This window comes from Labrus bergylta, chromosome 11 (genome assembly GCF_963930695.1).
Source record: "Labrus bergylta chromosome 11, fLabBer1.1, whole genome shotgun sequence".
Taxonomy (NCBI): domain Eukaryota; kingdom Metazoa; phylum Chordata; class Actinopteri; order Labriformes; family Labridae; genus Labrus; species Labrus bergylta.
Genome location: NC_089205.1, coordinates 9,014,682 through 9,038,617, shown reverse-complemented (window position 1 = coordinate 9,038,617; position 23,936 = coordinate 9,014,682). Strand labels below are relative to the sequence as shown.

Below are 23,936 nucleotides of genomic sequence, written 5' to 3'. Positions count from 1 at the left end.
CAGGAGCTTCATCATTTCATGATGATGTAAACTCAAAGTGCTTCACTGTAAAAAAAAAAAAAAAAAGGAGATAGAAAAGAAAGAAAAAACAAACAAGTTTAACAAACTAAAATCTCCAAAAGGTGTATAAAATAACTTTGAACCAACTCCTATATGAACACATAGGTCTTATAGTCCCTTTCTTACATCTCCTACCGCACATGCAGGAATTCAACCAGAGCCCACAAAGGCACCATTAGGTCCATAAACAACACAGTAACTACCAAAAGGATTTACTTTAAGACCAGCTATCATGTATAAAGGAGCGATTTCTGCACTCGTTCTCTCTCAGAACGCTCCGTTTTGGTGTGTCTCTTTAAATGCAATGAGCCCCCCCTGAGTTTTCCAGGTAGACATCACTTTTCTGTAGCGAGAATAAAAATGGCAGACCTGCGCAAAAGTTTTGTTCTAGGCTGGGGGTGGAGTCCATGAGTGGAGATATCAGGGGAGGGGAGGGGATTTTTTTATTTATTTTTTACCAGAATCCCACTGTGACATCACAATGAGAGCACATTTGAAACGGAGCATTTTTCTCTGTGTTGTAAGACTTATGCGGACCACAAACAAAGGACTGGATGGGTTTATTTCACATTTTGTGGGTCGGTAGACGCTCCCAATATGTTCAAAAACACTGTACAAGATGAGTTTTCATAATATGTCCCCTTTAAGAATAAAAAATCCCACATAGAAAACTTGCACATTCCATCATACTCACAAATAGAAACACAAATACCTTCAAGCACGCACACATAAGCCTCAGCCGTGATAAAAAATGATGCATAGAACATATGAACCTGCACCAAAAGTCAGCCGTATGAAAAGCAGTGTGGGTTTAATAGGAAGCTATTTGGTCTCTATTGAGCTGTGTGCTTGCCTGCAGTACGCTGAACAGAACTCACATCGCAGACCCATGGGTTCCTCTCTTTGTGAATGTGAGAGCAGGACAAGAAGCAGAGGAAGGAAAGCAGAAAACAAACCATGTGGAGCAGGCTCACGAGTGCAGAAGCACAAACTCCTCACCAGGGGTATGAACATCAAAGACACAATTAAATGTGTATGTGTGTGTGTGTGTGTGTGTGTGTGTGTGTGTGTGTGTGTGTGTGAATTGGCTGTGCCCCCCTAAAGACAAGGTCATAACAAAGTGTGTTGATGTAACTGATTCCACCTGCGTCTTTTGTGCTTTGACAAATTAAAACGCTGGCTGTTAAAATATATATATATATATATATATATATATATATATATAAACATGTTTCTTTCTGGTTTAAAAATGTGCATTTTAACATAGGTGTTAATGGGGAATCCTTTGCTTTACAAGCAGCCTCAAGTGGGCACTTAAGGAACTGCAGTTTTTTGCACTTCTGCTTTTTCTTTATTTTTTTAACACCAGAGGTTACCACATGTTTATTGTATTGTGTGTTTTAAGACTGAAGTTCAAACAAATACGGAATATTGAAACACATAAAATATGTAATAATTTAATAAAGAAGTATGTTTTTGGCCAAAAATTTTATTTATAGTAAAATATTTCAATCATACTGCTTAATGAGAGATTAATGGAATATACGTAGGTGTTATATTGACACAGCAATTACCTCGCAAGTGCATTAGTGTTGGGGGAACTCACACACACAGACGCACACACACCCACACATACACACACACACAAACACACACACAAACACACACACACCTGTTTACTGCTGTACACCTACAAACACACAGCTGAGGTGAGTTTCCATCGGCCTCCTGAGAATGATGAAAAGTGTGAAAAGCACAGAATGAGAGATGGAGAGGATGGAAGATGGATTGAGGTGCTTAAGAAAATGATGCATCATCACACTTTCATGCTGTTCCCTGTCTCAGGAGTGTGTGTGTGTGTGTGTGTGTGTTTGCACGTGTGACATCAGAAAGTTCTTGCATGCTTTAAAATTTGTATGTTGGTTAAGACAACGGTTACGTGACTAATGTGTGTGTGTGTGTGTGTGTGTGTGTGTGTGTGTGTGTGTGTGTGTGTGTGTGTGTGTGTGTGTGTGTGTGTGTGTGTGTGTGTGTGTACATGTGAGAGTAAATCTATTTGGATGTGTGTGTGCATGAGAAAATGCTGACACCATGCTCACGTAGCGGAGGGGTTGTCATTATTCTTCCCAGCCATCAGTGAGAAAGCCAATTTCCATTTAAAAGAGCACTCTGCTCTTCCTTTCCTTCTTCCATGCTCCTCTTCTCTCCCCTCCCCTCCTCTCCTCTCCTCCTCTCCTGTCCTCTCCTGTCCTCTCCTCCACCCTCCTCTCATCCTTGCCTGAAAGCATGTGTTTTAAGCTTTCATGCATGCTCTTTGAGCCACACTGAACACTTGGCTCTTTTTTTTCTCTCTCTCTGGAGTGCACAAACAACTCTTGTTTCGGTAGAAGCGTGAGGCCTGGGACAAAGAAATGTAGGGCTTGTAACTGTGGTGGCAGAGAGAGTTTTGATATAGAAACATGTAAAGGAGAGGAATCTCTCTTTCTGTATGCTTTACTGTAATATAGGAGTTTTGCTTTCTGCATTCAGATGGAGGACGGGTTCTAAAATGTTCTCTTTGAATGCTAATGCTAACATGCTAACTCCTGTGTCACAGGAAGGCTGTAACGTTAGAGTGGCTACGATCATCATTTAACTGTTTGAAAATCAAAGGAGTCACTTGTAATTAGTTGGGGGTGGTGACGTTTATTCCCTGTGATCGCTGCACGACCACAGACTGTCTGCACGCCACCTCTACCATCTCTGTGCTCCAATGAACCTGCTGCATTATGTTTCCTGTTCTCCAGTACGTTCTTCTCCACTCTTTAGTTAGATTCTGTCAGGGATAATCTCCCGCTGTGAGGTGCATGTATGAACAACATGCAGGTCAGGAGGATTTCAAGGCAAGTCCTCCTGAAATTCTCTGGACAATTTCAGGTGTGCATATTTAAAAGCAGCTAAAGTTGTTTTCAGAGACTCTCCACCCTCTCTTTTTCTTCACAGTTATTTTTATCTCGCTTATGATGGCACCAGTATCGGATAACTTTAGTCATCCCACGTCCTCCAAGGCCTCCCGGGACACAGAGGGAATCTGAGGCTCGTTGGGATATACACTGTAAACCCTGCAGCAGCAGCAGTGTGTCCGCCGCAGGGCATGGGCTGTCCTCACAGGGAGGAGTTCCAGCATGTTGCTCACTTTCTAAAGCCCAGAGCCATAGGTAAGGGTCAGAACATGACATTGGATCACCTGGTAAACTGACATAACATCTGTCTGCTATAACTCTACATGACTGTAGCTGCACCGGTCTGATGAATCCCTGATGCTGAAAGTGCCTCCCTGGAGCAAAACCTTTACCACAGACCTAAAAATGGATCCATTCTTCCCCTCAGCCTCTTTTTTTTTTGTAACTCCCATTTAGTCAACCCACGTTGTTTTCAGCTCTCAAATGGCTCTGTATCCCTTTCTTCCCCTCTTTTGTCTTTGTAATCATGATCGCTCAATGTCTCCTGTGGCTCTGTAAAGAAACCTAATCTCAACAAGCAGCGAGACAAGGACTGAGGGAGAGCAATCACTGACGCAGATGTGGAAGTGTTTCTGGCCATGAAAAGAGTCTTAGTTGGCAAAGATTTCATTGGTCAGTTGGTCACAAAAAATAAATCTAAATCCATCCTTGGGATGCACTTTATCTCTGAATGTCTCTTAGACTTTCTGCTGGTACGACTTTAGTTTCCCTCTCAGGCAGCCTTTGGGTAATGTTAGGACGGGACATGAGCTAAAAGTGCTTCCCTGACTGAATACTGAACACACCTATGTATCATGGACACAGTGAAGCACACGTATCATCAGCTGAAGATGTACAAAGCCGTTTTCACATCAGCACTCCTGAAAATATCTAGATCATTTCAGGAGGACTGCTCCTGATATTCTCCTGACCTGGCTGTTCACACATGCTCCTCAAAGTGGGAGACAGTCAAAGAAGGGGGGTGGGGGGGGTCTCCTGAGGTAAGACATGACTTTAAAAAAACAACGCAGAAGTACCGGACGAAGCAACAAGTTGTTTCAGCAGTCTGACTGCAGATGTGTGTAAACGTATTTATCTGCCTGTCTGCGCCTCCTCCACCCTAATCCCGGAAACAAAACACACAAATAGGAAAACACACAGCACAGTACAAACACACATTTTTTCTTGTTAGCCAGCCATTTCTCTCACCTGACACAACAAGGTGAACCCTGGGTTATTGCCCCTCTCTGTCCCCTCACCCCTGCCACCATTCATCAGCTCAACTATCCCTGCTGCATGGAGACCGGGGGGAGAAGGGGGTAAGGCAGGTTCACACGCATTTCACTGACAGTGAAAGTGGAAGAAATAGGAGGATCTAGTGACGATGATTTACACTGAAGATTTCTGGTTCCCCTCCCTGAACGAGTCGTAGTGGATCAGAGGAGAGAGATGAGCGAGGCGAACGAATGAAACGTGAACCTGAGGATGAACTGATAAGCCAGGTGGGAATACGAGAGAAAGGAACAAAAGGAGGAGAAAGAGACCACAGCAGGAAAAAGTGCATGACACAGACACCACGGCAAAAAGGGAAGCAATGAAAGTAATAAGGGAAAACAAGCTAATACCAGAGAGGGGATGAAAAGTGCTAAAGCAGCAGCCAGACAGCCTCAGTCGGAGATTAGAGAGGAAGCAACAGAGGAGTATGAGGTTAGAGGAAATGGGAAAGGGAAGTGCAGAGCCATTTATTTTCCCTCTTCTCCCCGTTTAATTCATCGTCTCGCTGCTGTTATCAGAGATCGGGACCACTGGCTTCCACACACCCAGTTTGCGCACACACACACACACACACACACGCACACACACGCACGCACGCGCGCGCACGCACGCACACACACGCACACACACACACACACGCAAACACACACACACACACACACACACACACACACACACACACACACACACAAACTCAAATGGAGAGTCAAGTAGGAAATGCAGCTCCCTGCCTCAAAGAGAGAAAGTGAGCCTGTGTAGAGCTCAGATACTCTACCTGGGGTCGGCTGTCTCTACTTTCTACCAACTTTACTGCTGAGCTCTGTCACTTGAGTCTCCAACACCTTTGCAGAAATATGGAATCAAACATAATATCTGAAAAGCTGCATTCGGTAAGAGAGTGTTGTTTCTGTTTCTAAAGTTCAGAGATGAAATCCTAAGGGATACACGCTTCTGATCCAGTGTTTGAATGGGCCTGATAGTGCATGGCTGTCGGGCTACGTTATATTGTATTAATCACTTCCAGAGAGAGTCTGGGACGGGGGGGGGGGGGGGGGGGGAGGGGGGGGGGTCCCCGGTCTCTGGCACCCGTATTTTAGAGGTTGCGAGCTGAAAAGTTTGGGAACCCCTGCCCTGAGAGTGCAGATTGATGTCAGCTAGTAAGCACACCATGGCTGACGGAGAGGTCAACATATGGGTTAGGATGCTGGATATGTTGAAAATGAAATGGTCATTGCTGAGGAGTGGTGAGAGTGTGCCGCTTCGCCCGCTCATTGAGGGACATGTAATGAGCTCGTCTGTCAGTGCTTTGAAAAAAGTTGTTGTTGACTGGCCGTGCTCATGACAGCCGTAACAGTGCGTATTTGCCTTTCTATGTGGACAGAGATGTTTTTGAGGCCTTGGCGTGTGTGGACGGGGTTATTCTTCTAAATGGAGGATGAAAACCTGTTATAAAAAATACTCTACAACATGTGGACTAGGCCTAAATAAATGATATCATGAAACGGGCCTCAGCCCTGCTTCCTGACGTGGGTATCCTATCTGTTGTTTGAGGAAATGTGACTTTTTATGCCTCACAAGATAAGCAGGACCTCGAGGACCCGATGTGTTTGATGCATATGTTACGTCATGATCTTCAACGGCTTCTTTTCATTTCAGCAACGTGTGGTCAGAGGTCAGAGGTCGACAGAAAGATATGAAACCAAAGCTGATGTGCATCTCTAAAGAAAATGTTGCATGGTTATTCCTCTCCATGGAAACGCGCAGACAGAATGACAAAGCTTTCATTTTCCAAGGTTGTTCTCTGGAACGGTCTCAAGGCTGAAAAGAGTGACGTTACAAAGCTTTCTGTCAAACTTTAGAACGTTAGAAACAAACTGTACCACACCCAATAAAACTGATAACAATCCCATCAAATCAGGAGAGGAGAGAGGAGGCTCTCACAGCAGCCCGCTTACATCCTCGCTTATCTTCCCTTTTGTCCGCTCGCTCCATTATTAGTTTTCGCCGTCTGTGTGTTTCTGTGCAGAGATGAGCGAGGGGCGAGATGAAGAGACGCGATACAAGATGGACAATAATAGTTTGAAGAGCTTCATGTTGTTTTGGACTTGCAGTATAAAGTATATTTTGATAACCTTTCTTTCCTGTCGGCTTCAGTTCTGTGATAGCATTACGTCATTTTTCAATTGTGTGTTGGATGCAGATCTTGTGCAATATGTTTTTTATGTTTTTACTGAGGCAGTTAAATGTCGCCCATTGACACACGCTATCCGCCTGAGTGCAAGAAGTCATCATGACGGAGTCTAATGCCTAAGACATTACATATTTATCTTTTCCTAAACTGTTAATTAAATGATTGTTCCCTCCTGATTGAAACTGTGTAATATGATTATCTGACACTGACCGCTGTATAGGCCCAATTAAAGCTGGCCACACTCCCAAGATTTAAGGACCCATTTTCGGCCTGTTTCCCCCCACTTGAGGATTTGTCCAAGGAATCCTCAAGTGTGTGTTGTCACTACGATTATTTTTCTGTTCCCGATCGAGTCAGTGATCCTTCCCGATATGGAATCATGAATATTAAACATATTTACGATTCTGATGGGGGAAGTTTGGACAGAATGCCCGAAGCAGCCAACGAGAGCGAGCAACCAAATTTTGCATACTCCGACAACTCCCCCTCAGCTAGTGCTGCAGATTTTATAAAGCTGCATATAATCCGTCTTCTCAGACAGGATTTCATCCATAATGTCCTTCTATTTTTTTGGCTGCAAAACTGAACAACACAGCAGGTGAGCCAGCTGATGATGACGGACATCCTCCATATTTGTTTTTCTATTGATATCACGTTTGATCGTCAAGCGAGTTTCTGTGAGATCTCGTGTCTGTGAAATCGTAACCAAAACTGCAAGTGTGTGGTCCCCGGGTCTGGCCGAGTCCTCTGGTGGTCTCCTGGCCTGGCCTAGTTAAAAAATCAGTTTAATATGTCATAATGTCTGTGGTCTCCCACGTTTTTAAAATCCGAAAACCGTCGAGTGAGCAGCCAGCTTCAGGGACGAGAGTCGAAAGTAAGCGAAAGCTCTGAGCTCTCTGTGCAGAACATCGGGTTTCATGCTCTGTACTGGAACTGTTAAACTGCATCGTCCTGATCAAATACATTGATCCAATTCAGTTCCAGTTGTTGCCCCTGTACACACCTGTGTGTGTTTGTGTGTGTGTGTGTGTGTGTGTGTGTGTGTGTGTGTGTGTGTGTGTGTGTGTGTGTGTGTGTGTGAGACTGTTATGTGAAGTAAAAAATGAAGTGAAGACAACTTACAGCTGAGCCCGGCTGTCACTCAAGCTAATTTAAAAACAGACAGATTCATGTTTTTACCAGAAGAAAGAACATCCTTTGTGTGTGTGTGTGAGGGTATGCTGGAAACACACAGTGTGCTGTTGTGTGTGTGTGTGTGTTTTGTTTTTGACATTCCCACAGTAGCTTCCCTTTAATACAACAACCACTAGCCCCATTAAAGATGCCCTGATCTGTGTCCATGGCATTTACGTCTCCCTCTGCCGCCTCCCCTTCATCCCCGCTGCCAAACAACGCTCTCAGGGACGAGTGGCCTTTCATCAAGCCAAAGTGTATCTGCGCTCGCGTGTGTTTGTGTCTTCTCAGCATAATGGGGTGTTGAAAATCCTAATTTGAAAAATGCACAAACATAAAAAAAAAGGCAAAACAGGCTTCAAAGACGGGATTATCGCTAAGAGCCTAGAGAGGGAGTTAATGTCACTCTGTAAAGCCCAAACAGCCCTGGGTGCTACATTTGTTTGTGTGTGTGTGTGTGTGTGTGTGTGTGTGTGTGTGCGCTCTAATACATGTTGTGTACAGCCACTGAACTTATATATACTGACAAAGAAACAGGGTGTTTCATCGTGCATTTAAAAGTTGAAGACTTTCTGATGGGGGCACATAAACTTTGACCTTAATCCACAGAGTTACACTGCTGTTATATCTCACCGGTGACTTCATTTAAAAAAAAAACAATTCTCTATCAGCCATGAGCAGCTGTACACACATCACAGGAGAACTACAAGATCTCAGGAGAACTACAAGATCTCAGGAGAACTACAAGATCTCAGGAGAACTACAAGATCACTAGAGAACTACAAGATCACTAGAGAACTACAAGATCACAGGAAAACTACAAGGTCACTAGAGAACTACAAGATCACTAGAGAACTACAAGATCACAGGAGAATAAAGAGAAAAATGTGCAAACATATTGATTTGTCTTTCGTTCATTCGGTGCCTGTTTAGACGTAATGTCATAATATACCTCTGAACACCACTGGATTCCTGCAACAGACCGGCACCTGAGGACGTGGGTTGGCTGTGCATGGGGTAACATTGTTGGTCCTTGAAATTTGTATTGTCTATATTTTGTACTGTGTGTTTCTTCTTCATGGTATCTTAATAGTTGTGGGTGTGTTCCCCGGGGACCCCACCCACACATTTGTGTGGAATTAAAAGTTAAAGGCAACTCCTTGTCCAATCAGTGTGCCGTGGGCAAATTAGCCAATCAAAGTATAAAATGTATCCCTCTGCTGACAAAAGAAGGCTTGAGTTATGCTGCTTGTGAAAACATGCTGAGAATGCCTACATGTACCAGGATGCATTGCATGAGAATGACAGCGTCACTGCAAATATAAATTGGTGTCTGGCTGTTGAAATGAATCATTTAATCGATGCATCGCGATGCAGACTAGACGATTAATGCATCGATGCAGGGACAGGACGCAATCGATTATGACGAGGGTTAGAAAAAAGCATCTGCTAACCGCTAAATGTGGTTGTTTTGCGCAGCGTTGAGTGAGTTTGTTTTACCTAAACACACACAGTGGTGTGTAATGAAAGTAACGTAGGCTAACAGAGGGATTTGTGACAGAAAACAACGTAAATTGAGTCCCGGTCCTGTGCTTGCTGACTTTATGAGCAGAGTTAGTTGGTCGTGCACGCTCAGACCACAGTGCTCCGCTGCAGGTTGAAACGGCTTGACTGGGTGTCTCTTTAGCTGAACGCAGCACAGATCAGCATCTTCATCACAGCTAAAGGTGTGTTTAAACTGATACCTCGCTGTCTTAAGTCCAAGTTAACTAAAAGAAAGGGGCTTAGGCGGTGACTCGTGATAAAGAGACTTAAAAACATCTTTCTCTCGTATAATAAACTAAACACACATACACTTATAGCCTACTTTTTACCTATACTGTAGGCTACCTATATAATGTATTAATTTTAACTTACAATGTAAAGATATTGATAATTACATTGTTGTCTAAATCACTTTCTAAATTATACAAAAGGAGTTCATATTTATAAGACTGTTTGACTCTGTTTATGAAAAAGTAGCCATGTAGAGTAATATAGAAAATTGAGGACGAATCGTGATGCATTGTGAGCGAATCGAATCGAATCGAATCGAATCCACTTGTAATCGAATCGAATCGAATCGTAAGACCAGTGGAGATGCACAGCTCTAGTTCTGGTGCAGAGGAATGCATGCCTGCTACATCTCGTGGTACAGCTTTAAAACAGTATAAATCTAATATCTTGTGGAAGATCTGTGATGACAAAGTATCTGAAGTTCCTACTTGATCAACATGAAGTGTGCTTATTCTTCTATAGATTCTAGAAGATGCATTTTCATTATCCAGCTTTAAAATCAGCTGCAGGGTGTCTGCAGAGAAACTTTAAGGTTGGATGCAAAATCCTGCAGCATAAAGTGTGTGTCTGCTGTATTCTCCATTCTCCCGTGAGGTGCATGAATTTCTCTGCATAACACCGGAAAACACGCGTTTCTTTTAGAATTAGTGACCTCAATTCCCTCTGATCTTAAAAGGAGTCCCACGTCTGGCTGGAGTTGTCACTGCACTGCAAAAAGTACGCATCTTAAGAAATTATTTAGACTCGTCTGTACTCATGTTAAGAGTTTTATGAAGTTCTTTGAATCATTTATTTTCTTGATGCAAAAAAAGGGAACGATTTGGGCTTTTCTTGTGGTGTATTCACATCATGACCACGTGTTTTTAAAAAAAGGATTTCTGACTCAAATCAAAAACATGCTAATTCATCCAGAACCACAGGCATGTGTTGCCACTTGTTTTGAGAAAACACAGATTGGAAGATTGAATGGGAGCCAAGCGACTTAACAGCTTTCGCAGGGTTCAGTGGCTGCCACTGAGCCGCTGCCAGGGTCCTCATTTACTGCTGTTTATCACCAGCCTGCTAACATCAAGTCCACTGGGACCATAAATGGCTCGAGTCCAAAGTAATCCAGCACATGAATCACCTCGTTAATGACAGAACACATGGATACATGTGAAGCAGCCCTCTGCATGCATTCGTCCTTCATCACACGCGGGCTGCTGACCTCTCTGACAAGTGTAAATTGCGTCTGCCGTTATCTGGAGCTCTGTTTGTGTTGTTGTTGTTGTAGCACTTACTGCAGACACTTGTCTTTGCATTAAACTGTGGTTCTTGTTAAAGCTGCCATTGGGGGGCTTTCTGATGTGCTGAGAGTCGTGTTGACTGTGTCACGGCGCTCTTAGTAAAGTGATCACACCGGCTAAACTTGACAGGCCAATTCCTCAGGGAGGGAAGGAGTGTGAGAGAGGGACAGGAAAGAGAAAGAGAGTGATTGGGATGGAAAGATGTAGAGAGGTTGGGAGAGTGAAAGAAGAATTCCAGATAGTGTAATACACCTAAATATATTAAAACTAAGGGCCCAATCACACAGAGACACACCACTAGAAAAGCGTCCTTGCTGGGCGCTCTTCTCTGTTGCGGCATGATGCGTTTTTCTAGCCTTTCTTTGGTGCACATTAAAAGTTAAAACAATTTCAACATTTCAGCTCAAGCCGTCGAGTCATAGCGCTCGTCGATGTCACTTTTGGCCGAAGCAACAAATCAAAATAAGTTAAGAGGATTTTACTCATTTTACTCGGATTACTTTTTTTAAGAGGTATGGGGTAGTTGGTCGTCATGGTTACAGGCTTCAACCATGTCATACAGTATACAGATTTTGTGAAATGTCAATGGAGGTTCTAAGTGGGGTAAATTTACTTCCGGGACCAGCTTGTAGGAGGTCACTGTTGAGCTCCACATAACGTGCCACACCGCCAAGCTTTCATTCAAACATTTTACACAAATGACCTCCCACTCAAGTGATCTCAAGCATCTCATCTCTGGGTTTTAGAAACACTCCACACAGTCACAGACCTTACACAGATATATGTATTCATGTGTGGATGACCCACCTTGCCAGCCAGGTTTGCAGACGGGCTTGACGTCGATGCGGACGGGGACACTGTGCGAGGCTCTCTTCTGGCCACAGTCCCACGCCGTCACCTGGATCTCGTACTGCTGCTGGCGGTCGTAGATCAGCTTCTCCGTGTTCCGGATGTTACCTTTTGTGCAGGAAACAGTCACTTAGTTTCATTTGTAGTCACATGCAAAGAACATTCAGTCCCCCTGTTGTGTGTCATGATGAAAACATTTTTCTAACATTTTTTAACATGAGAAATTTAGAACAGTGACTGTCACTAATTGCATTTTTTAAATTGTATTGAAGGAACTAGAGGCTGACATTATTTAAGGAGACGGGAGAGGGACGGGAATGGATTTCACTACTAATCACTGGGTTGGGACAGGACAGGAAAAAAGATCAACAAGAGCAGACGGGAGTGGGAATTATGATAACAACAGACTAGATTTAAATGCACAAAAAAATAATGAGAGAAACAGCTGGACCTCTACATACACACACTGAGACATGCACACACACACACACACAGTAGTGTTCTCCCCCTGCTGGCTCCGCGGGTCCTCCTTGCACCTGTAACCCCTCTGTTGCTACCTCTGATGGACGTTCAGAATTGGGATCAATTTGTCCACCAATCATACTGAAGGAGCGACGTCACAGGGGCGTAAATATAGCGCTTTGAATTATCAGTCTGAAAAGAGCTGCTCCGGATATTCTCCTGACCTGGTTGTTCACACATGCACCTCACAGAGGGAGACTACCTGTGTCAGAAAGGGAGGGGGGACAGGGGGTAAGAAGTGACGAAAAAGTGCGTTCTCACATCAACTCATTCGGACTTGCTGCAAAAAAAAAATACCAGGGGTCTGGCAGGAGAAACTCCCGGTGAAGTACAAGCAAAAAAAACTGGCTGTTTGCTTTTCACAAATGCAGCTCCTCCTGCAAATATCCAGAGTTTTTCAGGAATTTTCTGCAAGTGTGAAAGCACTAAATGTGTCTTCTGACTCATTCTGGTTGAAAAAACTAGTAAAGTGGTTGTGGAAGTTTTTATTTTCCGTCTTGTACACAAAAAACCTGTAACTGAGAAATAGTTTGGAGTCACTCAGTCTTCAGAGATTTAAAGACTGACTTTAAGGATTCATAAAACAGCTGTGTGCGCTTCAGCAGCTAAATGAGTTTAGTTTTACGGTACTTTCATGTGACGTGCAGCAGATATGTTTCTATATTCATCGCTTCTCAACTTTGAAATATGTCTTTAATGGAGCTGAACTGCAGTCTCATGCTGAAAAAGGTACTTATATTCTGTTTATTTGAGTTTAAACTATGGGAAGTATGAAAGTGAAGTAGACACTTTAAAGGGCATCGAGGAAAGTGAGCAGCGGCGGTCTCAACCGAGCGAGCCTCGAGGGCATTCATGAAATATTGGATGACACACAATGCTTCTTAACTGCCAGTACATCATGTGTGTGTGTGTGTGTCTGTTTGCTCAAAAGATAATAGGCATTAATTTCAATTTCAGAGCATCATTATATATCATTGTCAAATTAACTGTGATGCCTTAATATAATCACTGTAACAAATGAGATCATGCTTGGGATGACAGGTAGCCTCTGTCTCTCTCGCTGCTGGTTTGATTAGTGCTAATGTTCCAGAAAAATTAAGAACAAGTTTCCTTTTCACTTCTGATGCTTGCTGATGTCGTGACAATACCGTCGCCTATAAGCTGCTGCGGAAACATTAGTACCATTTCCACTTTTGGAGGGACTCTTATGAAGTTGGATAAGGTAACCCTGATGATGTCATCAGGTGTTTGCTTAGCGTCATATCATTTTAAATCCTCTTAAGACTCCTCATGTTCTGTTTTTAATTGCTTTGTATATGAATGGTGCTTCATAAACCCTCCTCCCTTTAAAGGTCACATATTCTGTAAAACCCACTTCACCATGTTTCTCTAACACTATGTGTCCCTAGTCTGTCTACAAACTCCCCAATAATGAGAAAAGTCCAACTTTTGTCTTTTGCCTGCACCACTTTTCAGAAAATGTGTGCTCAAACAGGCCGTTTGGAGATTTTCCCTTCATGACATCACAAAGGGCAGTAACCCCTCCCCCAGGTGGGTGACACTCCCACAGCTAGGTGTTTGTTCTGCCCTCTGAGTCTGCCTTCTCACCATAAACAATAGGACATGGAGCGAGAAAGCCCAAGACACCTGAGCCCTTCCAGAGAGGGGGCGTGGTCAGACACAGCTCATTTACATATTTAAAGGTACAGACACAGAAACAGCCTGTTCTGAGCAGGGCTGAAATAGAGGGGTTTATAGGCATGATCAAATACAGGATCAGAGTGGATTTAGAACAAGAAGCTTTACAGACATATTTTTTGGGGAACTCATTTACTTATTTACACTGGTTGAAGAGGAGGGGGATATGTGACCTTTAAGACTGCAAACATTTAAAGAGAGCGGGAAGTAAAGCTTGCAACATATGGGTGATTGTCAGGGATGGACATAAGAAATTATGTGATTGTAATATGGGAAATGTAAGCTCTAGTTTTTGGAGCTTGATTCTTTGTCGGATGATAAAAGTAAGGATTTGTGGGGCCTCCCTATTTAAAACATCTGCTTGAGTGTGCTTTCAAGTTTAGCATGCAGCATACCAGATGCCTAGTAACTGGATAGCTCGAGTAAATGTATCTATAAAAGGTACTATGGTGTCTGATGACTCATATTCACCAAGTAAAATGATCTGAACGGAAAGTGTCACAGATTTTTACTGAAACATCCAACAACTTCCAACATCAAAGTGTGTTTACAGGTGTTTGGGAGTCCTTATGCAAATATGAGAAGAGTTTAATAAAAGCCTGCAGTGGCTCTAGAGGAAGCTGAAATATGTTAAATCGCCTCGAGTGATGTTGTTTGAGTGTCGGTGTCGGTGTCGGCTGCAACTGAAGACTAGGATGAAAAGGAAGAAGAAATGAGGATGTTGAGTTTATGAGAACCTAAGCAGCAAACTCCGGGGCTGAAAAATGAGGGCAGCTGAGAAGAGGCAGATATTACAGTTTCAGGACTTGAGGCCGTTTGCAGCTTGTCCTACAGCAGAATTAGAGGGGGAGGGGGGTTTGTGTCCATAGCTCCTCCCCATTCAGAAAACCTGCAAAGATTTTTTTACATGGCTGTTTAAAATGCGGTCATTGCTTAATTGGCTTATCAGCCAGATAAATATGTAGCCTTGAGAGTAGAATGGATACATTTACAACTCCTATAATGTAATGTTAGCTGGCTACTGCTCTCCTACAAACCCAATGATCACTTCTGGCTCAAAAAAAACGCTACGACCTGTCCTTTGAAATAAAAGCATGTTCCTCTTATTGACTCCAGAGAAAAAAAAAAAAAATCTCACGAGGCAAGCCATGAAGTAAAAAAGGACATGGCAAGATGAAGAACCTGCAAGAGAGTCTGATGCAAAAATAACAGCTTTTGCCTTCATATAAGTGCTAAGTGTAATTTGATGATATTCAGAGTATAAACTAAAGGAAAGAGTGGAACAGAACATGCTGTCGGGTACAAAGGTCACGTTGGTAACCCCATCTCACTCGCTATTAATTTGACTAATTATTGTACCTGTTGCATTCACCCATTGGCTTGCCCGGACTTGTTGCAGAAATATTACCGGGGGGTTGGTAGGTAAAGTTCTGGAAAAAGATGGAGTGGAAAAATGAGACCGTGTTCAAACGTGAAGCACAGCCGTAAAATGTGGGTCAGTCTGGTTTTGGAGTTTTGTGCGCATGTGAAAATGACTTAATCCACATGTAGTGTGAAAGTGGAGCTCTTTTCAATTTACGAGAACAGCCACAACAAACATTAAGACATAACCAACTCGCGCCTAACGAACAATCAGCATCCAGACCACATCTATCAGTGTCTGAGAGACTCGTGCCTTGTTGGTCACAGCGACCCATTTACCGAGCCAGCATCTTTCTTTCCCGTGAGGAGCAGAGTGCATGAAGGGAGTGCTTGTGCTCCTAATGTGTCTGTTAATATTTGATGAGTCTTCCACTTCACAAGGGCAGAAGTGCTGCACACGTAGCCAAGCAGGGGCAGTGAGGGCACAGTCTGACTGAGAACACTCACAGGGTGTAAATCGCAGCCGGATCTTACTTAAGCTTTTTGTTTTGTGGGGACAGCGCTGAAAGGGGAGCTGGATGTTGATAAAGTGGTGAATTTGACTTAAAGTGTGCTAGTGGGAGGATTAGATGTACGTCTTGTGAGGACAGCAATGTTCTCATTCTTCCTCTCAGCTTGTTTAAAATTCACTCCCTCCTCGTCCCCTTTTCCAGCCCTTCTCATCCCCTTTCAATGCACATAATTGTCTCGCTGTTTTGCAGCCTCATTCCATTTCCCTGTTTGCTGCCTCATCTGTTGTGCTCCTTTTTTCTCTCCACAAGCACGAGTGCACTGCACCTACACACTCACAACTTTCTGCATGACGGAGGTTCCCATCCCCACTCCTTCAATTACTACATCAACTTATCCGTGTCAGCAGACTGTGCGTGCTGTGAATGCTGGCGAGGTGGCCGGCTAGTAAATGACTTCTCTACCCCCCACCTCTACATGAGCCTTCCTATCAATTCCAATAAGTACAAATACGATCTTTGCTTCGATTTTTTGATTATTTCCATTTTCACAAAAATACTTAAACTCTCTCTGACTTCCCTCCCCTTTCTGTGCCATGTTCCTGCTGGGGTCAAAGGTCTCAAGCACAGTTTCAGTTTCTCATTTACTAAAACATTTGGATATAGTTGGTTTGTTTTTGCAAATAATATGTAAAAATATGAGAAAATGCAGGTTACAGGAAGGATTTTAAAGTGCACTTATAAACGTTTGGTGTGGTTGTGTGTATTAATAGTACCGGGATGATTTTAGGGGAACAATCCTTAAAGTGACAGTGCTCATGTTGATGGCAACTCAGAAACATGTCACTTAAAGCAGATCTATTAAACTCACTTTCGCCATTAATAATGTCAGTCTGGGAAACCTGTTGAGTAGCGTTGTGAGATGTGTAACTCAAAAACTTCCTTATTGATCTGATACTGGTGTCAGTAAAATCCCTCATTTCAGCCTCTGCCTGAAAAACTTCATTTCATCTGCTGTCTCTTTAAGGCCCCCCTCCCCATGTGCCCACTCTCCTCTTGTTGGCCAGCTCTGTTTGCAGTCTCAGGGGAATTTGAGTGAGCTTCCGGGTGAGTATGTCCTTGAAAGAGCTGCCGGGGTGGGCGTGTCTTACAACTTTGCTCCAAGCTTTGCTCGGTAGAACCTGACGTCAAGTTCTGGCGAAATCTCGCAAAGTTCTCGTATTGTCTCGTTCAGAGCAGCAGGAAACCACATCCGGTGATTACACCAACAAATGTGTATGTTGTGTTAAAAAACTTTTTGGCTAGGTTTAGTCCTACTTATACTTTATTCTGTCTTATGTGGAGAAATAAGATCAGGCAATAAACAAGAAATGCATGTCAGAAGTTCTCTTGTCTTTTCATGAGATTAAGTTTTGCAAACACAAAAACAGAAAATCAGCACCTCAGTGTTTTTAATTGTTTTGTTTATCGCTGCTACAGTTTTGTATCTACGTCTCTCTGATCCTCTCGTAGCGCTCACAGCCCTCCTTCCTTTCCTCCCTCCCTCCGTTTCCTTCCTCTCTCTCCCTCAGGAGTGCTTGAGTTCAAGAGCTCTCAAAGCCTTCTCCTCAGTGGTCAACGGTGGAGTGAGACCCCTTAAAATGAAGAGAGAGAAGAGAGCACTCTGGCTGCGGCCTCCCCCCTGTATCATTCACAGTGCAGTTTGGCCCTAACCTCCTCCACTCAGCCTTTTTATTGCAACAGCTCAGCAGTGGGCAACGCTCTGCAGTCAGCAGCAACAAACAACTTTGGTAGAATCGTCTTTTGCATCTGCAGTATCCCCCTAAAAAAAGATGAAAACTGTGCGCTCGGATTTGAAGAGCCCCTAGAACAAGTAGCATTTAAATAGCTTCGTGGTTAGAATCAAGACAATGTAAAGTAAAGTGCGCACTCAACAAATCATTTTATCCTACTTGACTTTGTGTGAGATATCCAAGGGTGTGAAAACAAAAAAAGAGAAAGCCTCATGGAGGATTTACAAGTACGAGTGTGACAATACTTGCGACAGATTTCAGTCACAGCTTGTCCCACATAACGCAAAAAAAAACGCTAGAAAAAGGTCATTGGAGGATATGAAAATGTAAAAAAAAAAAAAAAAAAAAAACTTAACTGATTTCGCCGGTGATTTCTCAGACACACACAGGAAAGATAGTTCACAAGTTCAAGTTTTAACCACATCATAAAGTTAATCCCTGTGAGCATTTGAGAGTTTTTTTTAGCATTAATCTTCATGTATGTAGGTTTTTTTAAGGTTTTATTTTTGGGCTTATTCTACCTTTATTTCAGAGACAGGACAGAGGATAGAGTCAGAAACCGGGGAGAGAGAGAGAGATGTCGGATTCTAGCCCCGGCCGCCTGCTCTCGAGGACGACAGCCTCTGTACACGGGGCGTGCGCGCTAACCGTGAGTCTACCGGTGCCTATCTCATGTTTCTGTGTACTCAGACATGTGGGATCTGATTGGTGGAGACTGCTGGCTCTCTGGAAAGGATAAAGAACACATTTTGTCCTCACATCTGTCAGAGAGATTTAAGTTTCTCTACCAGAGTGTAAGCTTGGCATATATATATATATATATATACATATAGTGCGAGAGTCTGGACGAGTATCACTGTGGCTGTAAAGTGCAAACGTGCTCATGACGGGGATTTGTAAGTGTTGGGACACAAATGGATTTTCAGAAGTTCTTCAAATAAAACTGTCAGCAAAGGGAGAGCAAACATTTTCACACTTTATTTGCAAGATGGGTAAAGGGCAGTCCTTTAAGTTAATGAGGCAGAAGCGGATACACTTAAGATGTGACAACATATACTTATAATCACACACCATTAACAAGACTTTTCATGGAAATCACTGAAATCACCGTTCTTCTGAACCCTGCCCCAGTCCCTCATGGATGCTGTTAACACCTCATTACTTGTCTTCTACTCACCATTACGATCTATAGCGAAGGGCGTGTTGGTGGTGGTGATCTGGTAGTTACAGATCTGGCTGTACTGTGGGGAGCAGTCCTGGTCAGTAGCTTCCACCTGCAGGATGCTGTCGTATATCTTGCCCTCGGTCACCGCTGCTCGATACTGCGTCTCCCGAAACACCGGGGCAAACTCGTTCACATCATTGACCTGAATGTGCACCACCGCCCTGCAGACAGTAGGGGAAGGAAAGCAGAGATTAGAGTACAACAGTCTATCATCTGCATAGAGATTGAGTGCTATTTTATAAGCTTAATCTTTTTTTTCACAAAGCAGCAGTTGTTCGGGTTACTTTTGTGTAAAACGCAACTTTCCTCGCCATAGTAAGGTGGAGTGGCTCTAAATTTTGGACAGAAGTTCATGATCCCCAGAGGGTGAAGGCAAATGATTTCGGTAATACCCTGACTTTTTTCATGACTAATTTTTTGGGCTTTTGGCTTGTCTTTGATAGGACAGCTTGAGAGGGACATGTGGGGGGGATGACATGCACCAAATAGCGTCAACACCGGGAACACCTGCGACCAGTGTGAAGGACTGTAGCCTTGTGGGTCGCCTGCTCTGCCAACAAGGCTAAATCCAGGCTCCTGCAATACCCTGACTTTTAATGGGATTCACATGTCTGAGTATGTGTAGGATATATCAACAACTACTGCATCGTGTTTAACAAATTATCCTATTTTTAACTTTTGTTAGCATGCAGCCTGGCTACACCAGGGTGCATGTTAGCATTTGGATATTAGCGCTGAGGTCAACACATCACTTTGCATGACTGTATAAACTGGAGGTCTTTCCATAAAGCCAAACACATGGACAAACTCCAAGTGCTTGATTTTTAAAAGGTAGAGATTATTGCAGAGGGGCATTCCACTGATTTTACAAGTGATTAATTCAACGTTACCTTTCATAAAGGATGCACCTTAGCCTGTGAAAACGCTCATGTAAAGTTTCCTGCAAGTCTGCAAAGTGTTATCCTGTTAACAATGGGCTTTAGACTTTAACCTTTATGGGAGAGGCCCCCCTGGGGTTCCCCAGAGAGCTACCTAAAGTGAAAACATCTCTGCTGCCTCTGTTGTGACAAATAATTTTTCTGATAACTCTCTTGACCCCTGATTTAGTTGAGGATTAAATATCACTAAAGTAAATTTAAAAAAAAGCCAGAAATACAATCCTAATACATTGTAAGAAACCTAATATGCATTTGCCACTGCTTGCACATTCATTTGTTCAATTATTTATGTATTATAATGCAGACTCATTCATCATGCTGCCACTTTCTCTCTCAGCAACTGTACAGAGAAAAAAAAAACATGTTTGTGTAATTGAATATTTTGTTTCAGTTTACACCATTTCATTTCCCTGCAACAAAATAGATAAATAAACAAAGGGATGTTTAGTTTCAGTCTCTGACTCCAGACTGTGTGCCTTTATCAAAAGATAAAATTGTTGGAAAGAGTAAAGTATCTACTATTTTTACTGCAGTTTTTAAAGGTCTAATCAGTAAGATATGTTGCGAGTGAAATGATAAAGTGACCTTACTATATGATCAGACATTAAGGAAACATGCTATGTTGAAGTGCTGGCTTCTCTGACAACAATGCAGCAGCCAGTATGTCCTCCTTCTAACTTTATTTTATTTATTTATTGTTTATTTGTTCCGTACATGTCAAACACACAACAGAAAAGGACAAAGAAAAAAAAGAAAAAACAATTCACACTTTATCCCATGTACGGAAAGGAGCAGGGAGAAGAATGATTCTTGTTTTGCCTGCCCCTTACTCAAAAATCAACAATAAATGTCTGGATGGTCTGTCCAAATTACAATCAATGAATGAATATCATGCCAACATAAAACAAATCTGACAATTCAGTCTTTACTTCCTCAGAAAGTAGAAGGAAAAAACACACAGAACACACTAACTCCTAAATCCTTTAGATTCTGGTCCTGAATGCTCTGGATTTGTTTGGACCAGAGAAGGTAGGCGGTTTTAAGGCACCCCCACATGGCCGTTTTGGACGCCCCTCTGTTTTCCAGATATGAGACCAATTATCAGGTCAAACCAACAGGTGTTGCAGCGATGGAAGCGGGCAAGAGAACTGAGAAGTGATTGTACCCGACCTAAAAAGCCTCTGCATGTTTCTAATAAGCTCCACGAGCAGAAACGTGCTCAAACTAGGATCAATATTGGAGATGCTTTTGAAAAATGGAGAGAGGTTAGAACACAGAAAGGTTTACAGACCGATACAGAGCTGGATAAACACTGAAGCTTCAGTGACCACCACATGGCAACCTGTGTGAGCATCGCCTCTAGAGAGGAGGGGGCGGGGGGAGACCACGCTCTACAATGTTTTGAATTTGGACTGCAGTACCCATTTTAAACATTAGGGATCAGAGTTACATATTGCTCCTTTAAGTTAAACTCCACTGGTTGAGGGCAGAATTGAATAATAATAAATTAGTTTGGTAATCAATAGTCACAAAGTGCTTTGTGTAATACGCTGCCTGACCTCACCCTATATGGATTACTTTATTTGTGTTGTTTAGTAAAATAATGTTCCCGATATCTTCATACAGCCATGCAAAAACCCCGCACAGCTCTTTATATGAACCACGCTGGATTAATGAATCACTGTGAGCTATCAGCATGTTAAATCATACACGTTAAAAAAATCCACCATTCATCACATTAGAGCGTCTTCATCAATACGCTGTGCTGGCCAGAAGGCAACCGATTCTGAAATCAATCCTTTGATTCATTGACTGACAACTGGTGATGGATGAAGATGAAACAGCGGTTTTAAGCTTCAAATCCAAAGTAATCCTTTGCTTTGAGAGACAACCACAGGAGATGAGAATGTGCTTTACGGGATTAGCTGGTTGGTAATGATAATTACTATATTAATAGAAGCTGTAAATATCCAACATGTGGTTGTCTGGAGATGCAGACGGGAGGACTAAGAGACGCAGTGGGAAGGCAGAGCCCAGCAGAATGGATTTCCACACTTCCTTATCTGCACACAGAACCATGTGTGCACTTCTTCACACGAACAGATTCACAGGCACACAGAAAGTACTGAATGCAGAAAGAAACAGCGGCAACTTCAGGTTTGCGGCTTTGCCTGGCAAACCAAGGGGCGTCCAAAACGGCCCACATGGGGGTGCTTTAAAACAGCCTACCTTCTCTGGGCCAAACAAATCCAGAGCATTCAGGACCAGAATCTAAAGTTAGAAGGAGGACATACTGGCTGCTGCATTGTTGTCAGAGAAGCCAGCACTTCAACATAGCATGTTTGCTTAATGTCTGATCATATAGTAAGCTCACTTTATCATTTCAGTTACTACATATCTTACTGATCAGCACTATTTGTATCACAGTACATTTATATATCATAGCTCAGTTAAAGACAGATGGTGATGACATGGCAACACTTGGATCAATAAAGACTTTCACCTATCCTGCTTCATGAGAGAAGTGTATAGTTGTCAGATATGATCTAAAATGGCCTCACCACAATCTGAAAAAAATAGTGATAACTCCTTTAGATGTTGTTAAATGGTCATTGGTGCAGATAAGAACATGTCATGCATTATCGTTCACATATGTCTTGCCCACTTCAAAGCAATGAACCCAGCAAAAAAGTTTCCTACCGGACACAAGAACAGAATAGACAAACAGACGAGTACAGTATATGACAATGATTTATCATTTGGCTACAGGATTGCAGGGACGATAACGGAGTTGCAAACAGCGGTGAAGATGCCGATAAGAGGCAGGGACGGATGATGGCAGCAGCGGTGTGTGCACTAAATCCCTCAGCCAGCCTTGTTTTGTCATATTAATGACGCTCTCTCATAAACATTACCCCCCCGCTTTGCCACGCTCCCCAGTGGTGAGGGAGCAAACATATGTTCCACTGCTCTAGGGCTTGTATAAAGGGGCGTGTGTGTGTGTGTATGGTGTGTGTGTGTGTTAATATATTCATGCACCAAAATACAAGATATATAACTAAATGCTAAATTCTGAATACATCTCATTGTGAGTGTTCATACGAGTGTGTGTTTCTCCGCTGATGGCTCACATCTGCCTGAAACAGACGCCTGGCTCTCTAGGGCTGAGATGATTGTGTGTGTGTGTGTGTGTGTGTGTGTGTGTGTGTGTGTGTGTGTGTGTGTGTGTGTGTGTGTGTGTTTGCATGGGTTTTCATGTTTCTGGATTGTTGCCAATCTGAGCCCAAAGCTGCCCTCACTTCCCCATGACTGCTCCTGCCATGAAGCAGGGGGTCCACAATGAGTTGGTGAGTGACACGGAAAGACGGCGGGGGGTTAAGTGAACCCATGGTTGCAAGAATGATCATAACACCATGAAACAAGTGGATTAAAAAGAAACAGAGCTGAGGGAATGACTACGCAGAAAAAGTCAAAGGTTAAACCAACTACATCAGCCGGGTTAATGAGGGAATCAGATCTACAATGCTGTTAACATTCGCAACTCAAATACAGATGCTGTGATTGTGTTGGGGGTCAAAGGTCAGTTTGTATGTAACAACTGCAGATTTGAAATGCTTACTGTCTAGAGGCAGAGCAAGAAGAGTGAAATTTTTTATAGACCATTACCTGATAGCTTCTATTCAGTCAATACATACAGTACGACTTGACTTTCATCAGATGAGCAGCTCAGAGCTTTTTTTTAAGGATTATTTTTGGACTCTTTGGGCCTTTAATGCAGAGACAGGACAGTGGATAGAGTCTGAAATCAGAGAGAGAGAGAGAGAGAGAGAGAGAGAGAGAGAGAGAGAGAGAGAGAGCGGGGAATGACATGCGGGAAAAGGAACCACAGGTCGGATTCGGACCCTGGCCACCCGCTTGGAGGACTATGGGGCGCAAGCACTAACTACTACTCCACCAGTGCCCCAGAGCTTTTTGCTTTTTGAAGACTTATTTAATCAAATAACTCCAAACAATATAACAGGAGCTTTACAAACTAGCTGTTAGCCTGAGTTTAATGTTGACAATGTAACTCTCTCTTTGAGACAAAGAAAAAATTGCAAACCAAAGTTTTCTTGAATGTAAAATCGGGTATCGATGATCTTGTATTCGACAGGATGTCAATAATTTTGCTAGTATCTGTGACACGACATTGAGAAGCCCTTACTTGAACTGAAATGTTTCATAGAAGGCGACAAGCT

The 23,936-nt window shown here is 42.9% G+C and overlaps 1 protein-coding gene across 1 annotated transcript in view; it reads right to left on the bottom strand.

Annotated features, from left to right (window-relative positions):
- LOC109986268 (calsyntenin-2) overlaps positions 1–23,936 on the bottom strand; it is a 242,381-nt gene that overhangs the window by 66,336 nt on the left and 152,109 nt on the right. The window contains exons 4-5 of the mRNA XM_020636858.3: positions 18,713–18,921; positions 11,610–11,759 (exon numbers count right to left, since the gene is read on the bottom strand). Of these exons, the coding sequence (XP_020492514.1) occupies positions 11,610–11,759; positions 18,713–18,921 (359 nt within the window). The remainder of the gene's footprint in view (positions 1–11,609; positions 11,760–18,712; positions 18,922–23,936) is intronic.